This window comes from Somniosus microcephalus, chromosome 8, assembly GCF_052327205.1.
Source record: "Somniosus microcephalus isolate GS21.2 chromosome 8, FLI_Smic_1.0, whole genome shotgun sequence".
Lineage (NCBI taxonomy): Eukaryota > Metazoa > Chordata > Chondrichthyes > Squaliformes > Somniosidae > Somniosus > Somniosus microcephalus.
Window position 1 is genome coordinate 2866014 of NC_140994.1, and position 25047 is coordinate 2891060.

Consider the following 25047-nt stretch of genomic DNA (forward strand, 5'->3'; position numbering starts at 1 on the left):
CATTTAGCACAAGCCTAGCAAAACTGAATGGTCCAACAACAAACCCAGTGCACCCGGTACACAGGACATAGGCCAATCACCCGGTACACGGGGCACAGGCCAATCACCTGGTACACGGGGCACAGGCCAATCACCCAGTACACGGGACATAGGCCAATCACCCGGTACACGGGGCACAGGCCAATCACCCGGTACACGGGGCACAGGCCAATCACCCGGTGTCCCGGGACACAGGCCTATCACCCGGTACACGGGGCACAGGCCAATCACCCGGTACACGGGACACAGGCCAATTACCCGGTACACGGGGCACAGGCCAATCACCCGGTACACGGGGCACAGGCCAATCACCCGGTACACAGAACATAGGCCAATCACCCGGTACACGGGGCACAGGCCAATCACCCGGTACACGGGACACAGGCCAATCACCCGGTACACGGGACACAGGCCAATCACCCGGTACACAGAACATAGGCCAATCACCCGGTACACGGGGCACAGGCCAATCACCCGGTACACGGGGCACAGGCCAATCACCCGGTACACGAGACACAGGCCAATCACCCGGTGTCCCGGGACACAGGCCAATCACCCGGTACACGGGGCACAGGCCAATCACCCGGTACACGGGGCACAGACCAATCACCCGGTACACGGGGCACAGGCCAATCACCCGGTACACGAGACACAGGCCAATCACCCGGTGTCCCGGGACACACGCCAATCACCCGGTACACGGGGCACAGGCCAATCACCCGGTACACGGGGCACAGACCAATCACCCGGTACACGGGGCATAGGCCTATCACCCGGTACACGGGGCACAGACCAATCACCCGGTACACGGGGCACAGACCAATCACCCGGTACACGGGGCACAGACCAATCACCCGGTACACGGGGCACAGGCCAATCACCCGGTACACGGGGCACAGGCCTATCACCCGGTACACGGGGCACAGACCAATCACCCGGTACACGGGGCACAGGCCAATCACCCGGTACACGGGGCACAGGCCAATCACCCGGTACACGGGGCACACGCCAATCACCCGGTACACGGGGCACACGCCAATCACCCGGTACACGAGACACAGGCCAATCACCTGGTACACGGGGCACAGGCCAATCACCCGGTACACGGGACACAGGCCAATCACCCGGTACACGGGGCACAGGCCAATCACCCGGTACACGGGGCACAGACCAATCACCCGGTACACGGGGCACAGACCAATCACCCGGTACACGGGGCACAGGCCAATCACCCGGTACACGAGACACAGGCCAATCACCCGGTGTCCCGGGACACAGGCCAATCACCCGGTACACGGGGCACAGACCAATCACCCGGTACACGGGGCATAGGCCTATCACCCGGTACACGGGGCACAGACCAATCACCCGGTACACGGGGCACAGACCAATCACCCGGTACACGGGGCACAGACCAATCACCCGGTACACGGGGCACAGGCCAATTACCCGGTACACGGGGCACAGGCCAATCACCCGGTACACGGGGCACACGCCAATCACCCGGTACACGGGGCACACGCCAATCACCCGGTACACGAGACACAGGCCAATCACCTGGTACACGGGGCACAGACCAATCACCCGGTACACGGGGCACAGACCAATCACCCGGTACACGGGGCACAGACCAATCACCCGGTACACGGGGCACAGGCCAATCACCCGGTACACGGGGCACAGGCCTATCACCCGGTACACGGGGCACAGACCAATCACCCGGTACACGGGGCACAGACCAATCACCCGGTACACGGGGCACAGGCCAATCACCCGGTACACGGGGCACAGGCCAATCACCCGGTACACGGGGCACACGCCAATCACCCGGTACACGGGGCACACGCCAATCACCCGGTACACGAGACACAGGCCAATCACCTGGTACACGGGGCACAGGCCAATCACCCGGTACACGGGACACAGGCCAATCACCCGGTACACGGGGCACACGCCAATCACCCGGTACACGGGGCACACACCAATCACCCGGTACACAGGGCACACGCCAATCACCCGGTACACTGGGCACACGCCAATCACCCGGTTCACGAGACACAGGCCAATCACCCGGTACACGGGGCACACACCAATCACTCGGTACACGGGGCACACACCAATCACCCGGTACACGGGGCACACACCAACCACCCGGTACACGGGGCACACACCAACCACCCGGTACACGGGGCACACACCAACCACCCGGTACACGGGGCACACACCAACCACCCGGTACACGGGGCACACGCCAATCACCCGGTACACGAGACACAGGCCAATCACCCGGTACACGGGGCACACGCCAATCACCCGGTACACAGGGCACACGCCAATCACCCGGTACACAGGGCACACGCCAATCACCCGGTACACTGGGCACACGCCAATCACCCGGTTCACGAGACACACGCCAATCACTCGGTACACGGGGCACACGCCAATCACCCGGTACACGGGGCAGACGCCAATCACCGGGTACACAGGGCACACGCCAATCACCAGGCACACGGGGCACATGCCAATCACCCGGTACACGGGGCACAGGCCAATCACTAGGCACACGGGGCACACGCCAATCACTAGGCACACGGGGCACATGCCAATCACCCGGTACACGGGGCACAGGCCAATCACCCGGTACACGAGACACAGGCCAATCACCCGGTACACGAGACACAGGCCAATCACCCGGTACACGGGGCACACGCCAATCACCCGGTGCATGGGGCACAGGCCAATCACCCGGTACACGAGACACAGGCCAATCACCCGGTACACGAGACACAGGCCAATCACCCGGTACACGGGGCACAGGCCAATCACCCGGTACACGGGGCACACGCCAATCACTCGGTACACGGGGCACGCGCCAATCAGTCGGTACACGGGCCACACGCCAACCACCCGGTACACGGGGCACACGCCAATCACCCGGTACACGGGGCACACGCCAATAACCGGGTACACGTGGCACACGCCAATCACCAGGCACACGGGGCACAGGCCAATCACCAGGCACACGGGGCACATGCCAATCACCCGGTACACGAGACACAGGCCAATCACCCGGTACACGGGGCACAGACCAATCACCCGGTACACGGGGCACACGCCAATCACCCGGTACACGGGGCACACGCCAATCACCCGGTACACGGGGCACACGCCAATCACCCGGTACACGAGACACAGGCCAGTCACCCGGTACACGGGACACACGCCAATCACCCGGTACACGGGGCACACGCCAATCACCCGGTACACGGGGCACACGCCAATCACCCGGTACACGAGACACAGGCCAGTCACCCGGTACACGGGACACAGGCCAATCACCAGGCACACGGGGCACACGCCAATCACTCGGTACACGGGGCACAGGCCAATCACTCGGTACACGGGGCACAGGCCAATCACCCGGTACACGAGACACAGGCCAATCACCCGGTACACAAGACACAGGCCAATCACCCGGTACACGGGACACAGGCCAATCACCCGGTACACGGGGCACACGCCAATCACCCGGTACACGGGGCACACGCCAATCACCCGGTACACGAGACACAGGCCAGTCACCCGGTACACGGGACACAGGCCAATCACCAGGCACACGGGGCACACGCCAATCACTCGGTACACGGGGCACAGGCCAATCACCCGGTACACGAGACACAGGCCAATCACCCGGTACACAAGACACAGGCCAATCACCCGGTACACGGGACACAGGCCAATCATCCGGTACACGGGGCACAGGCTAATCACCCGGTACACGAGACACAGGCCAATTACACGGGGCACAGGCCAATCACCCGGTACACGGGGCACAGGCCAATCACCCGGTACACGGGGCACAGGCCAATCACCCGGTACACGGGGCACACGCCAATCACCCGGTACACGGGGCACACGCCAATCACCCGGTACACGGGGCACACGCCAATCTCCCGGTACACGAGGCACACGCCAATCACCCGGTACATGGGGCACACACCAATCACCAGGCACACAGGGCACACGCCAATCACCAGGCACACAGGGCACATGCCAATCACCTGGCACATGCCAATCAAAGGGCTCACGCCGATCACCAGGTACACGGGACACACGCCAATCACCCTGTACATGGGGCACATGCCGATCACCAGGCACACGCCGATCACCTGGTACACGGGACACACGCCAATCACTGGGTACACGGGACACACGCCAAGCACCGGGTACACAGGGCACATGCCAAGTACCGGGTACACGGGGCACACGCCAATCACCCGGTACACGGGGCATAGGCCTATCACCCGGTACACGGGGCACACGCCAATCACCCGGTACACGGGGCACACGCCAATCACTCGGTACACGGGGCACACGCCAATCACTCGGTACACGGGGCACACGCCAATCACTCGGTACACGGGGCACACGCCAATCACTCGGTACACGGGGCACACGCCAATCACCCGGTACACGGGGCACACGCCAATCACTCGGTACACGGGGCACACGCCAATCACTCGGTACACGGGGCACACGCCAATCACTCGGTACACGGGGCACACGCCAATCACTCGGTACACGGGGCACACGCCAATCACTCGGTACACGGGGCACACGCCAATCACTCGGTACACGGGGCACACGCCAATCACCCGGTACACGGGGCACACGCCAATCACTCGGTACACGGGGCACACGCCAATCACCCGGTACACGGGGCACACGCCAATCACCCGGTACACGGGGCACACGCCAATCACCCGGTACACGGGGCACACGCCAATCACACGGGGCACACGCCAATCACCAGGCACACGGGGCACATGCCAAGCACCGGGTACACGGGATGCACGCCAATCACACCGCAGTCATTTACTCGCTGAACAGCTGAATATATTTTCCCCATTTTTTTCTTTTTCTATCAGTTTTCTCCTTGCTCCCTGTTCTGAACTGAGTTGACTCCTTGGGCAACAATGTCAGGAGCACTGGTTCTCCTTCGGTACTTTGCCAAAACGAGCTATAAGTTGCGTGAGCCCCGACAGTGAGCACGGGCGCGTTATTCACAGCCGAACCAGGTCTTGTCCTCACCCAACATCTGAGCACATTCCAGCCCGCGCCACTGGTGGAGCAGAACCCGCGGCCCTCCCTCCCTGACCCGCGGCACCCCCCTCCCTGACCCGCGGCCCCCCCCTCCCTGACCCGCGCCCCCCCCTCCCTGACCCGCGGCCCCCCCCTCCCTGACCCGCGGGCCCCCCCTCCCTGACCCGCGGGCCCCCCCTCCCTGACCCGGGGCCCCCCCTCCCTGGCCCGCGGCCCCCCCTCCCTGACCCGGGGCCCCCCCTCCCTGACCCGGGGCCCCCCCCTCCCTGACCCGCGGCCCTCCCTCCCTGACCCGCGGCACCCCCCTCCCTGACCCGCGGCCCCCCCTCCCTGACCCGCGGCCCCCCCCCTCCCTGACCCGCGGCCCCCCCCTCCCTGACCCGCGGCCCCCCCCCTCCCTGACCCGCGGGCCCCCCCTCCCTGACCCGGGGCCCCCCCTCCCTGGCCCGCGGCCCCCCCTCCCTGACCCGCGGCCCCCCCTCCCTGACCCGCGGGCCCCCCCTCCCTGACCCGGGGCCCTCCCTCCCTGACCCGCGGCACCCCCCTCCCTGACCCGCGGCCCCCCCTCCCTGACCCGCGGCCCCCCCCTCCCTGACCCGCGGCCCCCCCCTCCCTGACCCGCGGCCCCCCCCTCCCTGACCCGCGGGCCCCCCCTCCCTGACCCGGGGCCCCCCCTCCCTGGCCCGCGGCCCCCCCTCCCTGACCCGGGGCCCCCCCTCCCTGACCCGGGGCCCCCCCTCCCTGACCTGCGCCCCCCCCTCCCTGACCTGCGGCCCCCCCCTCCCTGACCCGCGGCCCCCCCTCCCTGGCCCGGGGCCCCCCCTCCCTGGCCCGCGGCCCCCCCTCCCTGACCCGGGGCCCCCCCTCCCTGACCCGGGGCCCCCCCCTCCCTGACCCGGGGCCCCCCCCTCCCTGACCCGGGGCCCCCCCTCCCTGACCCGGGGCCCCCCCTCCCTGGCCCGCGGCCCCCCCTCCCTGGCCCGCGGCCCCCCCTCCCTGGCCCGCGGCCCCCCCTCCCTGGCCCGCGGCCCTCCCTCCCTGACCCGCGGCCCTCCCTCCCTGACCCACGAGCAGCGAGGCCAGTTATACGGCCCACCGCTGGCCTGGCTAGGAATTACTAACTCGGCACCGAGCAGGAATCAAATCTGGGATCTTCCTGTTCCGAATGGCTCTGTTACTCACTGGACAAACTTGCTGAAACATCAGGGGAGCTTGAAATCTCATTCCTACCCATTCATTAATTGAGAGAGTGCCTGCGATTCCCCAATACACACGGCCGGAAGCGAGGTTCCCGCTGCTATCGCGGGCACAGAAAATCCGCCCGTAAATTTCCGCACTGCAAATTCCCTCGGTGGTTTCTCCCAGTTAGCCGTGGAAACGCTGGTTCGGTGGCATTTACGCCGATCTTCCTCCGAAGCCACGGCAGCCGATCGGGAGAACCGTGCCCCCAACACCCGATCGGGAGAACCGCGCCCCCGACACCCGATTGGGAGAACTGTGCCCCCGACACCAGAGGAAATTCCCAGCACAGGGCATTAAAACCAACGTCAGCAATGTCCCCGTGTCTTGCGATGTGGAACGCCCTCGTATCCTGCACCTGTCCCAGCAGCTTGTAGGCTCTATGTCCTGAGAATGACCTTAAATGTGTTCTCAAAATGGAGTTTCAGCAGTCAGACTGAGCTCAGGGAAAAGCTAATGCTGGTTCGAGCCATGGCTGTTTATGTGGAGCAAGCCATTCCTCGCAGGAACTGGGTCACCCTCACCACAGGCCCAGAGGCAGCTGGTTAGGAGTGATAACTTCACTCCTTATCCGAAAATGCGCAGGTTCTTTATTTAAAAAAGGGAGCGGTTAGGCGAGTGAAAGTGGCTCTGTGCACTGAGGAAGTGGCTCTGTGCACTGAGGCCACCAGGGGCTGCCTGAGGTGATTGCTAAATAATGTTTGAACTCTTCAAATGTGTGTGTCACTCAGACTGGTTACTGATCAAATTGAGCAGGTTCCTTTGAGAATCAAGGATATACAAGATGATCCCACCACCAAACACATCTTCCCCTCCACCTCCCCTTTCAGCATTCCGAAGGGACCGCTCCCTCCGCGACACCCTGTTCCACTCCTCTATCACCTCCAACACCCCTTCCCCTTCGCCCAGCACCTTCCTGTGCAAGCGAAGGAGATGCAACACCTGCCCTTATACCTCCTCCCTTTCCACTGTCCAGGGCCCCAAACACCCCTTCCAGGTGAAACAGCGATTTACTTGTACTTCTTGCAATTTAATATATTGTATTCGCTGCTCACAGTGCAGTCTCCTCTACATTGGGGAGACCAAACGCAGATTGGGTGACCGCTTTGCGGAACACCTCCGTTCAGTCCGTAAGGGTGACCCCGAGCTTCTGGTCGCCTGTCACTTTAATTCTCCGCTCCACTCCCACTCTGACCTCACCGTCCTTGGCCTCTTACACTGTTCCAACGAAGCTCAACGTAAGCTCGAGGAGCAGCAAATAGAACATAGAAACATAGGGCCAGAAATTGCTGAACGGGGCTTGCAGCCCCGTTTTTGCACTTACCCCGCGCTCCTGCCGATCAGCTCCAGGGACGCCTGCACTTGCTGAAACAGAAAGAAGAATCCCGGGCAGCGTATGACGTCACGCCACCCAGGAGTGCAGCCAGCGCGGAGCCAGGAGCGTGCAGTGTAAGTGAGACACGCCCCTTGAGGTCTCAGTTTCACTGGACACGCCCCCAATGTTTCTGTCAAGCTGCTAAGCATTTCTACATGCAAAGCAGCAGTTTAAATAGGTTTTTGGAAGTTTTTTGAAGATTTTGGTAACTTTTATAAACTTTTTAAAAAGTTTACATTATTTTGAGTAATCTGAAGTAGTTTTAAAGAGAATTAAAGCAATTTAAAGACTTTTAAAAGCCCTAAAAGAATTTTTTTAATTCCATTTATTTATTTAGCAATGTCGTCGTCATACGTGTCTTCACACTGTTCCCTTTGGGGAACTGTATGAAGTGGTGGAATGATTTATGGCCGTGATTAACGCTCATTCCGTGACCGTAACCATCTTTGAACCAGCCATTAGGGCGGTTAGTCCTATGGCGGGAGGGTTTTACGGGCTCCCACAAGCTATACAAGGAGGGGGGGCCACCCACACCCACGGACGCAAATATCCCACTGGATGTCAACCCAGAATTTAGAGCCGGAGCTCCGACTCCACTTGCCGGGACTGTCTGGAGCGGGGTTCGAAACCCTACCCTGATCTGGCCCAGCGGCGGGGATCCTACCGCTATGACAAAGGCCCAATCCGATTAGCAACGTGAAATGGCAGCATAGGGCTCCAGTCACGGGGAGGGAAAAGGCGCAGGAAACGTATGGGCGTCACCTTTTGTGCGGAGTGGGCCTTTTGCGTAGCAGTAAGCATCCCCGCCACTGGGCCAGAAGGAGTAGGGTTTTGAACCCCACTCCAGACAGTCCCGGCAAGTGGAGTCGGAGCTCCAACTTTAAATTCTGGGTGGACATCCAGCGGGATACTTGCGTCCGTGGGTGTTGGTGGCCCCCCCGCCCTCAGATGGGTTGTGGGAGCCCGTAAAACCCTCCCGCCATAGGACTAACCACCCTAATGGCTGGTTCAAAGATGGTTACGGTCACGGAATGAGCGTTAATCACGGCCATAAATCCTTCCACCACTTCATACAGTTCCCCAAAGGGAACAGTGTGAGGATACGTATGATGATGACCTCTTGTGCAATGCACCTCCTTGGACCCTCAGTCGCAGATGCGAGGGGGCAAGTCGTGCAATTGTTAAATTTTTCATTTTATTGACATGTAAAGTGTTGGCCCAGTAATTCCCTTCCAAATGCGCGAGTACGGTCGGGGTACTTACGCATCTGGCTGGATGAAATGCCGGTTTTCAGCATGCACAGTGCATGTGGGGAAAACCGGCATTTCCTGTCCTCTGAACGAAGGGGTTCAGAGGCAGAACGCGTGCGCAGTATAATTCGCCGCTTTCATTAATGCTTTCAGTGAGGTCAAGTCATTACAACTTACACATGAAAAAAGCATGGGTACAGTTGCTCCAGAGGCTGCGGAGGAAGATATTTATTATCGTGGAGCTTCTGAAAGTATGTATGTCTGTATATATTCCTTTGCGTGTTATGTATATATTCCTTTACTTATGTGTATGAATGTATTATTTAATTATGACTTTCAGAGAAAGTAACTTATTGGAAAATCATAATTAAAAACATACATTCATACACATTAGTAAAGGAATATAAAACATACATACATATACGTAAAGGAATATATGTGGACATACATACATAACTCATTCTCACATTCCATTCACACAGCCACAATTGCTCCTTCTACCTACCGTTCTGAAAACCCTTTTAAAAAAAAAAAAAATTTTAACTTTAAAACTTACTTAAAATTTCTTAAAATAACTTCCCTCCCTTTCCCAAACAAAAATATTGCATTTCAGAAGCTCCACGATAAAATATATCTTCCTCCGCAGCCAATGAACAACTTTACACTTGCTTTTTTCAAGTGTAACTTCTAAGGACTTACCCTCACTGAATCCATCATTGAAATCCACAAAGTTCACTGCGCAAGCGCTGCCTGTGCAGTCGCACGCGCTGTGAATAGACCTCGGGTCTGGAAATGCCGGCGTTCCCCGCATGCGCTGTTCCTGCTGAACGCCGGCATTTCCAACGGCCAGATGCGTGAGTACCCCGACCGTACTCACGCTTCTGGCCGCGAATTTCTGGCCCAATGAAACATACGAGCTGGAGTAAGCCATTCGGCCCCTCGAGCCTGCTCCGCCATTCTTTCGATTAGGCACTTTACAGCCTTCTGGACTTAACATCGAGCTCAACAATTTCAGACTATAACCTCGCCCCCAATTTTTTTTTCTCTCTCACATGCAGCTTTTGATGATTCTGCCATTGCCATTCACACCTCATCTAGAGTCATCTTTTGTTTCTTAACTTGTCCCATTACCATCGCCTTTTGCCTCGCACCATCATGCTTTTTGTCATTTATGCACTTTATTATGGTCATATTTATGCTAATATATATGTACAAATGTATGTTGAAATGTTTAAGTGTCCTAATCCAAATTGTACACTCTCGGGAGCCGCAAGCCTACATTTCGTTGTACTGCACTTGTGCACGAACAATGACAATAAAAGTTGATTTCATTTGATTTGATTGATTTGATCACAGACCTTCCCTTTTGTTCTTTCCTCCCTCCCCCCTTGCCCTGCCCCTACACTTGCTTAAAAACCTGTTCCATCTCCAGCTTTTTCCAGTTCTGACGAAAGGTCATCGACCTGAAACATTAACTCTGTTTCTTTCTCTACAGATGCTGCCTGATCTGCTGAGTGTTTCCAGCATTTCCTGTTTTTATTATACAAGATGGTGTCTTGACAGTAAAAAAAACGAAATGTGGAAGTTTTTAGTTAGTTTACACTGGAGCATTAAATATTACAGTGGAGGAGCTCTTAGTCCAGTATGTAAGGGTGAAAGAAAGAGAAAAAAAGAGAAATTAGAGGTTAAAAATGTACGGTTGTACCGGCAGATACAAGTGTGTCACCTAGATGCACAAGATTCCCTAAGAAGTGAGATTTCAGCCAGCTCGTCCGATTATAGCTAAATCAAATCAAATCAAATCAACTTTTATTGTCATTGTTAGTGCACAAGTGCAGTACAACGAAATGTAGGCTTGCGGCTCCCGAGAGTGTACAATTTGGATTAGGACACTTAAACATTTCAACATACATTTGTACATATATATTAGCATAAATATGACCATAATAAAGTGAATAAAGTGCATCGGCAGATGTGCAGGCTTTAGTGTTTATTTGTGGAGTTCAGTAGGATGACAGCCCTGGGAAAGAAGCTGTTCCTAAATCTGGTCGTACAGGTGCGAATGCATCTGTAGCGTCTTCCAGATGGTAGGAGGGCGAACAGACTGTGGCTGGGGTGGGTAGGGTCTTTGATGATGGTCCGTGCCCTCCGTAGGCAGCGTTTCTGATATATATGTTCTATGGTCGGTAGCCGGGTGCCGGTAATGCGTTGGGCAGTTTTGACTACCCGCTGCAGGGCTTTCCGGTCATGGGAGCTACAGCCGCCGTACCATACCGTGATACAGTTTGTCAGGATGCTCTCTATAGTGCAGCGGTAGAAGTTAGAGAGAATCGGGGGTGACAGATTACATCCCTTCAGCCTCCTCAAGAAATATAGGCGCTGCTGGGCCTTCTTCACCAGAGAGGAGGTGTTGAGGGACCAGGAGAGGTTTTCCGTGATGTGGACTCCGAGGAACTTAAAGCTGGCCACCCTTTCCACCTCCGCCCCATTGATGTGGATGGGGGTGTGACTTCCGCCTTTGGACTTCCTGAAGTCCACGATTATTTCCTTTGTTTTCTTGGTGTTAAGGGCCAGGTTGTTGTCGGCGCACCACTTCACGAGATGCTGGACCTCCTCCCTGTAGGCTGACTCATCATTGTTGGTGATCTGGCCTACTACTGTGGTGTCATCCGCAAACTTGATGATGGTGTTGGAACCATTAACAGCCACACAGTCGTGGGTGAAGAGGGAGTAGAGGAGGGGGCTCAGCACACATCCTTGTGGGGTCCCCGTGTTCAGGGTCGGGGGGGGGTGGGGGGAGGTGTGGTTGCCTAATTTGACAGACTGGGGTCTGTTTGTTAGGAAGTCCAGGGTCCAGTTGCAGAGGGAAGTGTTCAGGCCAAGAGTTTGGAGTTTGGTAGCACACGAAGGTGAACTGATCCAGCAGCAGAGGGGCCGAGAGGGTGGTGATACCTCAGGCTGACATCTCAGCAGGGTAACGGTCACTATCACCCCACAGGAAGGACAAGCAGCCGGCTCCATGGCACCAACTCACAGGCACAAGGCTGTAGAAGTTGTGGAAACATCGCAAACTCTCAGCATACGGACTGTAACCTAGGCAACAAATTGACTCTCTAATGCTGTTAACTTGTCAGCGATCTAAGGAGTCTAATCCGAAATTAATCTCACCATCAGTCTCAGACACTGATCACAACTTTAATTTACAATCAGCAAGCATCGTGTTGTGTGGCACTACCACCGTGCTAAGTGGGATAACCAACCCTGGTTCAATGAGGAGTGTAGAAGAGCATGCCCGGAGCAGCACCAGGCATACCTAAATATGCAGTGCCAACCTGGGGAAGCTGCAACACAGGACTACATGCATGCTAAAAAGTGGAAGCAGCATGCTATAGACAGAGCTAAGCAATCCCACAATCAACGGATCTGATCAAAGCTCTGCAGTCCTGCCACATCCAGTCGTGAATGGTGGACCATTAAACAACTAACGGGGGGAGGAGGCTCCATGAGTATCCCCATCCTCAATGATGGTGGAGCCCAGCATGTGAGTGCAAAAGACAAAGCTGAAGGGTTTGCAACCATCTTCAGCCAGAAGTGCCGAGTGGATGATCCACGACATGAATCTTGTCATTCATGGGAAATGACGTATGAAATGATACTGGGCGGCCTGCTGGTGGCGCTGTCCAGGGAGAGTATAAATACTCGGGCACGGGCCCAGCTTGCTCAGGATATTCTTTAACAGGAACTAGTGAAGGACACAACTCGATCTCCATGTCGAAAAACAGTTGATTAAAGCCTGGTTAAATACTCAGACCAAGTGCCCAGTACTTTTCTTACGTCAATCCATATTGACCTACTCCTGAGGTCCCCACCATCACAGAAGCCAGTCTTCAGCCATTCGATTCACTCCACGTGATATCAAGAAACAGCTGAGCACACTGGATACAGCAAAGGCTATGGGCCCCGACAACATCCCAGCTATCGTGCTGAAGACTTGTGCTCCAGAATTAGCCACACCTCTAGCCAAGCTGTTCCAGTGCAGCTACAACACTGGCATCTATCCGACAATGTGGAAAACTGCCCGGGTATGTCCTGTCCACAAAAAGCAGGACAAATCCAATCCGGCCAATTACCGCCCCATCAGTCTACTCTTAATCATCAGCAAAGTGATGGAAGGTGTCGTCGACAGTGCTATCAAACAGCACTTACTCACCAATAACCTGCTCACTGATGCCCAGTTTGGGTTCCGCCAAGACCACTCGGCTCCCAACCTCATTACAGCCTTGGTCCAAACATGGACAAAGGAGCTGAATTCCAGGGGTGAGGTGAGAGTGACTGCCCTTGACATCAAGGCAGCATTTGACCGAGTCTGGCATCAAGGAGCCCTAGTAAAAATGAAGTCAATGGGAATCGGGGGGAAAACACTTCACTGGCTGGAGTCAGACCTAGCACAAAGGAAGATGGTTGTGGTGGTTGGAGGTCAATCATCACAGCCCCAGGGCATCGCTGCAGGAGTTCCTCAGGGCAGTGTCCTAGGCCCAACCATCTTCAGCTGCTTCATCAATGACCTTCCCTCCATCATAAGGTCAGAAGTGGGGATGTTTGCTGATGACTGCACGGTGTTCAGTGCCATTCGCAACACCTCAGATAATGAAGCAGTCCATGCCTGCATACGGCAAGACCTGGATGACATTCAGGCTTGGGCTGATAAGTGGCAGGTAACATTTGCGCCACACAAGTGACAGGCAATGACTATCTCCAACAAGCGAGCATCTAACCACCTCCCCTTGACATTCAACGGCATTACCATCGCTGAATCCTCCACCGTTAACATCCTGGGGGTCACCATTGACCAGAAACTTAACTGGACCAGCCACATAAATAATGTGCCAACAAGAGCAGGTCAGAGGCTGGGAATTCTGTGGCGAGTGTCTCACCTCCTGACTCCACAAAGCCTTTCCACCATCTACAAGGCACAAGTCAGGAGTGTGATGGAATACTCTCCACTTGCCTGGATGAGTGCAGCTCCAACAACACTCAAGAAGCTCGACACCATCGAAGACAAAGCAGCCTGCTTGATTGGCACCCCATGCACCACCTTAAACATTCACTCCCTCCACCACCGGCGCACAGTGGCTGCAGTGTGTACCATCTACAAGATGCACTGCAGCAACTCGCCAAGGCTTCTTCGGAAACACCTCCCAAACCCACGACCTCTTCCACCTAGAAGGACAAGGGCAGCAGGCACATGGGAACACCACCACCTCCAAGTTCCCCATCAAAGTCACACACCATCCTGACTTGGAAGTATATCGCCGATCCTTCATTGTCGCTGGGTCAAAATCCTGGAACTCCCTCCCTAACAGCACTGTGGGAGCACCTTCACCACACGGACTGCAGCGGTTCAAGAATAATGTGGATAAATGTGAGGTTATCCACTTTGGTGGCAAAAACAGGAAGGCAGATTATTATCTGAACGGCAATAGATTGGGAGAAGGGGAAGTGCAACGAGACCTGGGTGTCCTTGTGCACCAGTCGCTGAAGGTAAGCATGCAGGTGCAGCAGGCGGTTAAGAAGGTAAATGGTATGTTGGCCTTCATAGCGAGAGGATTCGAGTACAGGAGCAAGAATGTCTTGCTGCAGTTGTACAGGGCCTTGGTGAGACCACATCTTGAGTATTGTGTGCAGTTTTGGTCACCTTATCTGAGGAAGGATGTTCTTGCCATGGAGGGAGTGCAGTGAAGATTCACCAGACTGATACCTGGGATGGCAGGAATGACGTATGAGAAGAGATTGGGTCGATTGGGCTTATATTCGCTGGAGTTTAGAAGAATGAGAGGGGATCTCATTGAAACGTATAAAATTCTAACAGGACTAGACAGACTAGATGCTGGAAGGCTGTTCCCGATGACGGGGGAGTCCAGAACCCAGGGGTCACAGTCTAAGGATAAGGAGTAAGCCATTTAGGACAGAGATGAGGAGGAATTTCTTCACCCAGAGAGCGGTGAACCTGTGGAATTCTCTGCCACACAGGGCAGTTGAGGCCAATTCATTAAATATATTCAAGGAGGAGTTAGATATATTTCTGAAGGCTAAAGAGATCAAGGGATATGGGGAGAAAGCAGGGACAGGGTACTGAGATTGGATGATCAGCCATGATCTCATTGAATGGCGGAGCAGGCTCGAGGGGCCGAATGGCCTACTCCTGCTCCTATCTTCTATGTTTCTACATTAAGAAGGCGGCTCACCACCACCTTCTCAAGAGCAACTAGGGATGGGCAATAAATGCTGGCCTTACCAGTGACGCCCACATCCCATGAACGAATAATAAAAAAGTTCATGCTGAATTACCGTGATATCATTATAGTCCTCCCCGTTATTCATTCCATCAGTGAACCTTATCTACTAAATATTTACGTGCTCAATGTCTAAGTTTAAATGCTGCTCATTTTGATCCTGAGGTTAATCATTGTTAACTGGGGACTTTATTCTTTAATGACTTCTCAAGAAAGGGGTCATTGATTCACTCAGTGGCTTGTGTGTGTCTCAATGGGAGTTTGGCCGTGGAGATGCTAATATCATCAAAATTGGTTCAGCAAGCCAAATTTAGGTATTGTTCTCTACTAGACATACATGGGGGTAAACGCCAGAGAGTTCCTGGAGAAGGAGTTAAGGCGAGGGGGCTTATGGATTCATCTGGTGTCTTGATAACTATTACTGTCAGGATACCGAATCCAGTGCTCTTACAAGCTGTCTGGGTGTGGCTGTGATAAGGAAGCAATCCACGTCGACTAGAAGCAGAGTTCAGGCTACACGAAAATAAATGGATAAACTGCAAAAGAAGAATCGCCTGAGCCGGCACCCTTGGGTTCCCTTCCTACCTGCAGAGAGCTCTGCAGGAAGATCGAACTTAGTAAGCTGTCTGGCTCCATGCGCTTTGTCCTCTCCCGCCTGACACATCAGCATCAGGCAACTCACAGTCTTCTTCGAGTTGTCGAATGGGAGGGAGATCCCCAAAATCTCACCTTGTAACTCTGTTGGGCAAGGGAAGAAAAGGAAGCACAAGGTAAAAAGCTACAATGCCAAGGCACTGGGACAAAACGCGATCAGAGCTCACTCAGACATAGCACAGCACGGCCGCGAGGGAAGTTCAATCATATCACACTGGTGCAGGAAAGACACTTTCCTCAGGTTGGGGTTTTACTCCAGGAGTCCGTTGGAATAGTCAAGTCTGGAGGTAACAAAAGCATGGATGAGGGTTTCAGCAGCGGATGAGCTGAGGCAAGGGCGGAGACGGGCGATGTTGCGGAGGTGGAAGTAGGCGGTCTTAGTTATGCTGCGGATATGGTCGGGAGCTCATTTCAGGGTCAAATATTACACCAAGGTTGTGAACAGTCTGGTTCAGCCTCAGACAGATGTTAGGGAGAGGGATAGACTCGGCGGCTAGGGAATGGAGTTTGTGGCGGGGACCAAAAATATCTAATTGGAGAAAATTTCTGCTCAACCAGAACTGGATGTTGGACAAGCAATATGACAATTTAGAGACATTGGAGGGGTCAAGCGAAGTGGTGCTGAGGTAGAGCTGGGTGTCGTCAGTGTACATGTGGAATCTGACACTTTAAAAAAAAAATTCGTTCACGGGATGTGGGTGTCGCTGGCAAGGCCAGCATTTATTGCCCATCCCTAATTGTCCTGGAGAAGGTACCTTCTTGAACCGCTGCAGTCCATGATACTTCTTTGTAGCGGTTTGGTATAACTGCGTGTCTCACTCGGCCATTTCAGAGGGCAGTTAAGAGTCAACCACATTGCTGTGGGTCTGGAGTCACACATAGGCCAGACCGGGTAAGGACAGCAGATTTCCTCCCCTAAAGGACATTAGTGAACCAGATGGGTTTTTATGACAATCCAGTCGTTTCATGGTCACCATTATTGATAATAGCTTTTTATTCCAGATTTATTTAATTATTGAATTTAAATTCCCCAGCTGCTGTGGTGGGATTTGAACTCACGTCTCATAGATCATTAGTCCAGGCCTCTGGATTACTAGTCCAGTAACATACCCACTATGCTACCGTACCCCTTTTCAGATGATGTTGCCAAGGGGCAACGTGTAGATGAGAAATTGGAGGGGGCCAAGGATAGATCCTTGGGGGCCACCAGAGGTAACTATCCGGGAGCGGGAAGAGAAGCCGTTGCAGGTGATTCTCTGGCTACAATTCGATAGGTAAGAATGGAACCAGGTGAGTGCAGTCCCACCCATTGACCCCTGCTGGAAAGTGCATGTGCTTGAAGTTGGGTGACAAGTAGATCAGGCCAGGATTACATCGTTCCGTGGAAACACTCACCGCCTCGGGTCACACAGGAACAATGACCACATGGGTGAGGTGTTGGATGGTGCCCAGTATCCCTGGATTATCAGGTGTGAAGGAATGAAAAAAAATCTTACAATGGGAGATCAGAAAAGACTACAATATAAATGCCTCCAAATAATATTGACATCACATCAGCTCAACAGAAACACGACCGCCTCAGTAACCTCTGGCGCCTAAAGAAACGAAACGTGGTTAAAGATTTCCTGATGAAGGGGGATGGGGGCGGCTGGGGAAGGGAGGCGGAGGGAAGGGGGACGGGGGTCTGCATGCTGTACGCTAGCACACACTGTATCACAGGCTGACAAGGTTTGAATCCTCTGCTACAACGTGTGCCCAAGTGCGCCGCTGGGAGGAAACGCCGATCGCCAGAGAGAAAGGATTCGGCGGAAGGAGCAACAACAATCTGTGCCAATCCCAATGGGCAGGGTCTCTGTCCTGAGGTGTGGGAGGGGGGCAGGTGAACAAGTTGCTCCCTTTACTTAGGGAATAGACTTTGGCGATCCAAGGATAACGAACGGTTAGCCTTTGTTAGTTTTGCTGAAAACCGGTCCGTACCATCTCGGAACCCCAGCTGACAGAGCCCGCAGTCTGTTGAACCATTACCTGTGTATCCGAGGACTTTAAAGTACTTGGAGGGTTTGGCATTCATAACGAATGTATGTCCATCAGAGCACCCAGCCACAAGGAACTGTCCCCCGTGGTCATATCTGAAAGTTCACAAATAACATCAGCTGAGGATTGCAAGCTGCACGATCCATTGTACACTAGAGGAGTGATATCACTACAGAGCATAAGAACATAAGAATTAGGAGCATACGGCCTCTCGAGCCTGCTCCACCATTCAATAAGATCATGGCTAATCATCGACCTCAACTCCACTTTCCCGCCTGATCTCCATATCCCTTGATTCCCCTAGAGTCCAAAAATCTATCGATCTCAGCCTTGAATACACTCAACGACTCGGCATTCACAGCCCTCTGGGGCAGAGAATCCCAAAGAGTCACCGCCTTCTGAGTGAAGAAATTCCTCCTCATCTCAGTCCTAAATGGCCGACTCCTTATCCTAAGACTGTGACCCCTGGTTCTTGACACTCCAGCCAGGGGTAAACAACCTCTCAGCATCTACCCTGTCAATCCCCTTCAGAATCTTGGATGTTTCAATGAGATCACCTCTCATTCTTCTAAACTCGAAAGAGTATAGGTCCAATCTACTCAATCTCTCATCATAGGACAACCCTCTCATCCCATATCACTACAGATCCATTACACAGAATGTACAGCACAGAAACAGGCCATTCGGCCTGACTGGTCCATGCTGGTGTTTATGCTCCACACGAGCCTCCTCCCACCTTGTTTCATCTCACCCTATCACCATGTCCTGCTATTCCTTTCTCCCTCACGGGTTTATCTAGTTTCTCCTTGAATGAATCTGTGCTATTCGCCTCAGCTACTCCTTGTGGTAGTGAGTTCCACATTCTCACCACTCTGTGGGTAAAGAATTTTCACATGAATTTCTTATTGAATTTATTGTGACTACCTTATATTGATGGCCCCTCGTTCTGTTCTCTCCTACAAGTGGAAACATCTTCTCTACATCTACCCTATCTACACTACAGGAGCGATGTCACGCTGAATTCACATGTGGCTTTCAAATGATACACAAACAGTGGGCAGAAGGTTTGGACAATCCAAGATGACCAGGTGGGTTTGGATGAAGGAGGCCTTCGCCCAATTTGCTCGTCTCTCTCGAATTCCAAGCCTCTTGTCACAGTGTCAGCTGTTTGTTAAAGGAGCCCAGTGTTCTGGCCTCAGCTGCCCTTCCTGGAAACGCAGCTACAGTTAATGTGGCAGCCATTTTACAGCACCGACAAACAGCAGTGGAGTTAATCTTTGAATCATCTGTGTTTGGTATAGGCTGTGGGAGCAATGTTGGGCGGGAAAACTCTCTGCATTTTTTCGAATACAAACATACGAACAATAACAGACAGGGAAAGTATCTCTGGTCCATCGAGCCTGTCCCAGACAATTGTGATACCTTGGGTTTCACAATATACACTCTCCACCCCTCCCGAAACCATGTGATCTCATGGGAGAGGCAAAAAACAGCTAAAAACCCAAGTCCAATTTGGGGAAAAAAAAATCTGGAAAAATCCTCTCCGACCAAACCTAGTCCAGGATATCACTCCGGCCCTGATTGACGTTACCAGGGACCTACCTCTTGTACGGGGCGATCTCTGCCCCAGCCAGAAACAGATCCAGCTCTTGCTTGAAGGAATTCAGCAAATCAGTGTTCACCGCACGAGCCTGTAGCCTATTCCAGAGGCCCACTATTCTCTGGGAAAAGAACCACCTCCTGACATCTGACCTAGATATGGCCTTGTGTAACATGAGATTGTGACCCCTGGTCCTCCCTAACCTACTTAATTGAAACAAACTCTACACAAACTCAATCTATTCCCTTCATCGTCTTATAAACCTCGATCAAATCGCCCTCAAGTCTTTGCTTCTTTAAAGTGCACAGTCCCAGTTCATTGAGCCTATCTTCATAACTAACCTGCTTTAAACAAAAGGTAAATCGTGCTCGACTAATCTACTGGAATTTTTTGAGGATGTAACTGGTAAAATAGATAAGGGAGAACCAGTGGATGTGGTGTATTTGGACTTTCAAAAGGCTTTCAATAAGGTCCCGCATAAGAGATTAGTGTGTAAAGTTAAGGCACATGGGATTGGGGGCAAGGTATTGACTTGGATAGAGAACTGGTTGGCAGACAGAAAGCAAAGAGTTGGAATAAACGGGTCTTTTTCCAAGTGGCAGGCACTGACTAGTGGGGTAACGCAGGGATCGGTCCTTGGATCCCAGCTATTCACAATATATATTAATGATCTAGACGAGGGAACTAGATGTAATATCTCCAAGTTTTCAGACGACACAAAGCTGGGTGGGCGTGTGTGCTGTGAGGAGGATGCTGAGAAACTCCAGGATGATTTGGACAGGTTGGGTGATTGGGCAGATGCATGGCAGATGCAGTATAATGTGGATAAATGCGAGGTTATCCACTTTGGTGGCAAAAACAGGAAGGCAGATTATTATCTGAACGGCAATAGATTGGGAGAAGGGGAAGTGCAACGAGACCTGGGTGTCCTTGTGCACCAGTTGCTGAAGGTAAGCATGCAGGTGCAGCAGGCGGTTGTTAAGAAGGCAAATGGTATGTTGGTCTTCGTAGCGAGAGGATTCGAGTACAGGAACAAGGATGTCTTGCTGCAGTTGTACAGGGCCTTGGTGAGACTGCACCTTGAGTATTGTGTGCAGTTTTGGTCGCCTTATCTGAGGAAGGATGTTCTTGCCATGGAAGGAGTGCAGCAAAGATTCACTAAACTGATACCTGGGATGGCAGGAATGACATATGAGGAGAGAATGGGTCGATTGGGCTTATACTCACTGGAGTTTAGAAGAATGAGAGGGGATCTCATTGAAACTTATAAAATTCTAACAGGACTAGACAGACTAGATGCAGGAAGGATGTTCCCGATAGCGGGGGAGTCCAGAACCAGGGGTCACAGTCTAAGGATAAGGGGAAAGCCATTTAGGACAGAGATGAGGAGGAATTTCTTCACCCAGAGAGTGGTGAACCTGTGGAATTCTCTACCACAGAAGGCAGTAGAGGCCAATTCATTAAATATATTCAAGAAGGAGTTAGATATATTTCTTAAGGCTAAAGGGATCAAGGGATATGGAGAGAAGGCAGGGATAGGGTACTGATTTTGGATGATCAGCCATGATCTCATTGAATGGCGGAGCAGGCTCGAGGGGCCAAATGGCCTACTCCTGCTCCTATCTTCTATGTTTCTATGTTAACTGGGAATTAATCTTGTGGCTCTCCTCTGCGCCCTTTCCAAAGTCTCAATATCACCCACCACACGAGGAGACCAAATCTGGACACAGTATTCTAAATGAGGCTGAACCGAAGATGTTAATCTGTCTTTTGCCTCACAGATGAAGATTGACCACTTGTCCATTGTCCCTCTGTGTAAAGCGATACTTCCTGGGCTAAACTTGCCCTTCACACCCTGACCCCGTGCCCTTCTCTTCTCCTGGGTACTTGGCAGTAATTCTTTGTCTCTGTATGTAGCAGCAGGAACACAAACTGGTTTTTAATTCGTTCGTGGGATGTGGGCGTCGATGGCAAGGCCAGCATTTATTGCCCATCCCTAGTTGCCCTTGAGAAGGTGAGTCGCCTTCTTGAACTGCTGCAGTCCGTGTGGTGAAGGTACTCCCACAGAGCTGTTAGGGGGGGGAGGTTCCAGGATTTTGACCCAGCGACGCTGAAGGAACGTCAGGATGGTGTGTGACTTGGAGCGAATGTTACCTGCCACTTATCAGCCCAAGCCTGAACATCGTCCAGGTCTTGTTGCGGGCATGGACTGCTTCATTATCTGAGGAGTTGTGAATGGCGCTGAACACTGAGCAGTCATCAGCGAACATCCCCACTTCTGGCCTTATGCTGGAGGGAAGGTCATTGATGAAGCAGCTGAAGATGGTTGTGCTACCTTAGTGTTAGGGGGATTAAATACGTGGGGTTACGGGGATAGGGTGGGGTATGTGTTGGTGTAGGGGTTACGGGGATCGGGTGGGATATGTGTTGGTGCAGGGGTTACTGGGATCGGGTGGGGTATGTGTCGGTGTAGGGGTTACGGGGATCGGGTGGGGTATGTGTCGGTGCAGGGGTTACGGGGATCGGGTGGGATGTGTGTCGGTGTAGGGGTTACGGGGATCGGGTGGGGTATGTGTTGGTGTAGGGGTTACGGGGATCGGGTGGGGTATGTGTTGGTGCAGGGGTTACTGGGATCGGGTGGGGTATGTGTTGGTGTAGGGGTTACAGGGATCGGGTGGGGTATGTGTTGGTGCAGGGGTTACTGGGATCGGGTGGGGTATGTGTTGGTGCAGGGGTTACGGGGATCGGGTGGGATGTGTGTCGGTGTAGGGGTTACGGGGATCGGGTGGGGTATGTGTTGGTGTAGGGGTTACGGGGATCGGGTGGGGTATGTGTTGGTGTAGGGGTTACGGGGATCGGGTGGGGTATGTGTCGGTGCAGGCTCGATGGGCCGAGATGGCCTCTATCTGCACTGTGGGCTTTCTGTGATCTGTGGAGATGGGAGTGCTGCACTGTCGGAGGGGCAGTACTGAGGGAGTGCCGCACTGTCGGAGGGGCGGTACTGAGGGAGCGCCGCACTGTCGGAGGGGCAGTACTGAGGGTGCGCCGCACTGTCGGAGGGGCAGTACTGAGGGTGCGCCGCACTGTCGGAGAGGCAGTACTGAGGGAGCGCCGCACTGTCGGAGGGGCAGTACTGAGGGTGCGCCGCACTGTCGGAGAGGCAGTACTGAGGGAGCGCCGCACTGTCGGAGAGGCAGTACTGAGGGAGCGCCGCACTGTCGGAGGGGCAGTACTGAGGGAGCGCCGCACTGTCAGAGGGGCAGCACTGAGGGAGCGCCGCACTGTCAGAGGGGCAGTACTGAGGGAGCGCCGCACTGTCGGAGGGGCAGTACTGAGGGAGCGCCGCACTGTCGGAGGGGCAGTACTGAGGGAGCGCCGCACTGTCGGAGGGGCAGTACGGAGGGAGCGCCGCACTATCGGAGGGGCAGTACTGAGGGAGCGCCGCACTGTCAGAGGGTCAGTACTGAGGGAGCGCCGCACTGTCAGAGGGGCAGTACTGAGGGAGCGCCGCACTGTCAGAGGGGCAGTACTGAGGGAGCGCCGCACTGTCAGAGGGGCAGTACTGAGGGAGCGCCGCACTGTCAGAGGGGCAGTACTGAGGGAGCGCCGCACTGTCGGAGGGGCAGTACTGAGGGAGCGCCGCACTGTCGGAGGGGCAGTACTGAGGGAGCGCCGCACTGTCAGTGGGGCAGTACTGAGGGAGTGCCGCACTGTCGGAGGGGCAGTACTGAGGGAGCGCCGCACTGTCAGAGGGGCAGTACTGATGGAGCGCCGCACTGTCGGAGGGGCAGTACTGAGGGAGCGCCGCACTGTCAGAGGGTCAGTACTGAGGGAGATCCGCACTGTCAGAGGGGCAGTACTGAGGGAGCGCCGCACTGTCAGAGGGGCAGTACTGAGGGAGCGCCACACTGTCGGAGGGGCAGTACTGAGGGAGTGCTGCACTGTCAGAGGGGCAGTACTGAGGGAGCGCCACACTGTCGGAGGGGCAGTACTGAGCGAGCGCCGCACTGTCAGAGGGGCAATACTGAGGGAGCACCGCACTGTCAGAGGGGCAGTACTGAGAGAGCGCCGCACTGTCGGAGGGGCAGTACTGAGGGAGTGCTGCACTGTCGAAGTGGCAGTACTGAGGGAGCACCGCACTGTCGGAGGGGCAGTACTGAGGGAGCGCCGCACTGTCAGAGGGGCAGTACTGAGGGAGCGCCGCACTGTCGGAGGGGCAGTACTGAGGGAGTGCTGCACTGTCAGAGGGGCAGTACTGAGGGAGCGCCACACTGTCGGAGGGGCAGTACTGAGGGAGCGCCGCACTGTCAGAGGGGCAATACTGAGGGAGCACTGCACTGTCAGAGGGGCAGTACTGAGAGAGCGCCGCACTGTCGGAGGGGCAGTACTGAGGGAGCGCCGCACTGTCAGAGGGGCAATACTGAGGGAGCACTGCACTGTCAGAGGGGCAATACTGAGGGAGCACTGCACTGTCAGAGGGGCAGTACTGAGGGAGCACCGCACTGTCGGAGGGGCAGTACTGAGGGAGTGCTGCACTGTCGGAGGGGCAGTACTGAGGGAGTGCTGCACTGTCGAAGTGGCAGTACTGAGGGAGCACCGCACTGTCGGAGGGGCAGTACTGAGGGAGTGCTGCACTGTCGGAGGGGCAGTACTGAGGGAGCGCCGCACTGTCAGAGGGGCAGTACTGAGGGAGCGCCGCACTGTCAGAGGGGCAGTACTGAGGGAGCGCCGCACTGTCAGAGGGGCAGTACTGAGGGAGCGCCGCACTGTCGGAGGGGCAGTACTGAGGGAGCGCCGCACTGTCGGAGGGGCAGTACTGAGGGAGCGCCGCACTGTCAGTGGGGCAGTACTGAGGGAGTGCCGCACTGTCGGAGGGGCAGTACTGAGGGAGCGCCGCACTGTCAGAGGGGCAGTACTGATGGAGCGCCGCACTGTCGGAGGGGCAGTACTGAGGGAGCGCCGCACTGTCAGAGGCTCAGTACTGAGGGAGATCCGCACTGTCAGAGGGGCAGTACTGAGGGAGCGCCGCACTGTCAGAGGGGCAGTACTGAGGGAGCGCCACACTGTCGGAGGGGCAGTACTGAGGGAGTGCTGCACTGTCAGAGGGGCAGTACTGAGGGAGCGCCACACTGTCGGAGGGGCAGTACTGAGGGAGCGCCGCACTGTCAGAGGGGCAATACTGAGGGAGCACCGCACTGTCAGAGGGGCAGTACTGAGAGAGCGCCGCACTGTCGGAGGGGCAGTACTGAGGGAGTGCTGCACTGTCGAAGTGGCAGTACTGAGGGAGCACCGCACTGTCAGAGGGGCAGTACTGAGGGAGCGCCGCACTGTCAGAGGGGCAGTACTGAGGGAGCGCCGCACTGTCGGAGGGGCAGTACTGAGGGAGTGCTGCACTGTCAGAGGGGCAGTACTGAGGGAGCGCCACACTGTCGGAGGGGCAGTACTGAGGGAGCGCCGCAC

General features: G+C 54.8%; 1 protein-coding gene across 1 annotated transcript in view; it reads right to left on the reverse strand.

The window, feature by feature from the left end:
- Positions 1 to 25047, reverse strand: part of cfap43 (cilia and flagella associated protein 43) — a 261004-nt gene that overhangs the window by 115564 nt on the left and 120393 nt on the right. The window contains exons 12-16 of the mRNA XM_085996108.1: positions 17979 to 18082; positions 15885 to 16037; positions 3838 to 4720; positions 1327 to 3802; positions 732 to 1109 (exon numbers count right to left, since the gene is read on the reverse strand). Coding sequence (XP_085852234.1) covers positions 732 to 1109; positions 1327 to 3802; positions 3838 to 4720; positions 15885 to 16037; positions 17979 to 18082 — 3994 coding nt within the window. The remainder of the gene's footprint in view (positions 1 to 731; positions 1110 to 1326; positions 3803 to 3837; positions 4721 to 15884; positions 16038 to 17978; positions 18083 to 25047) is intronic.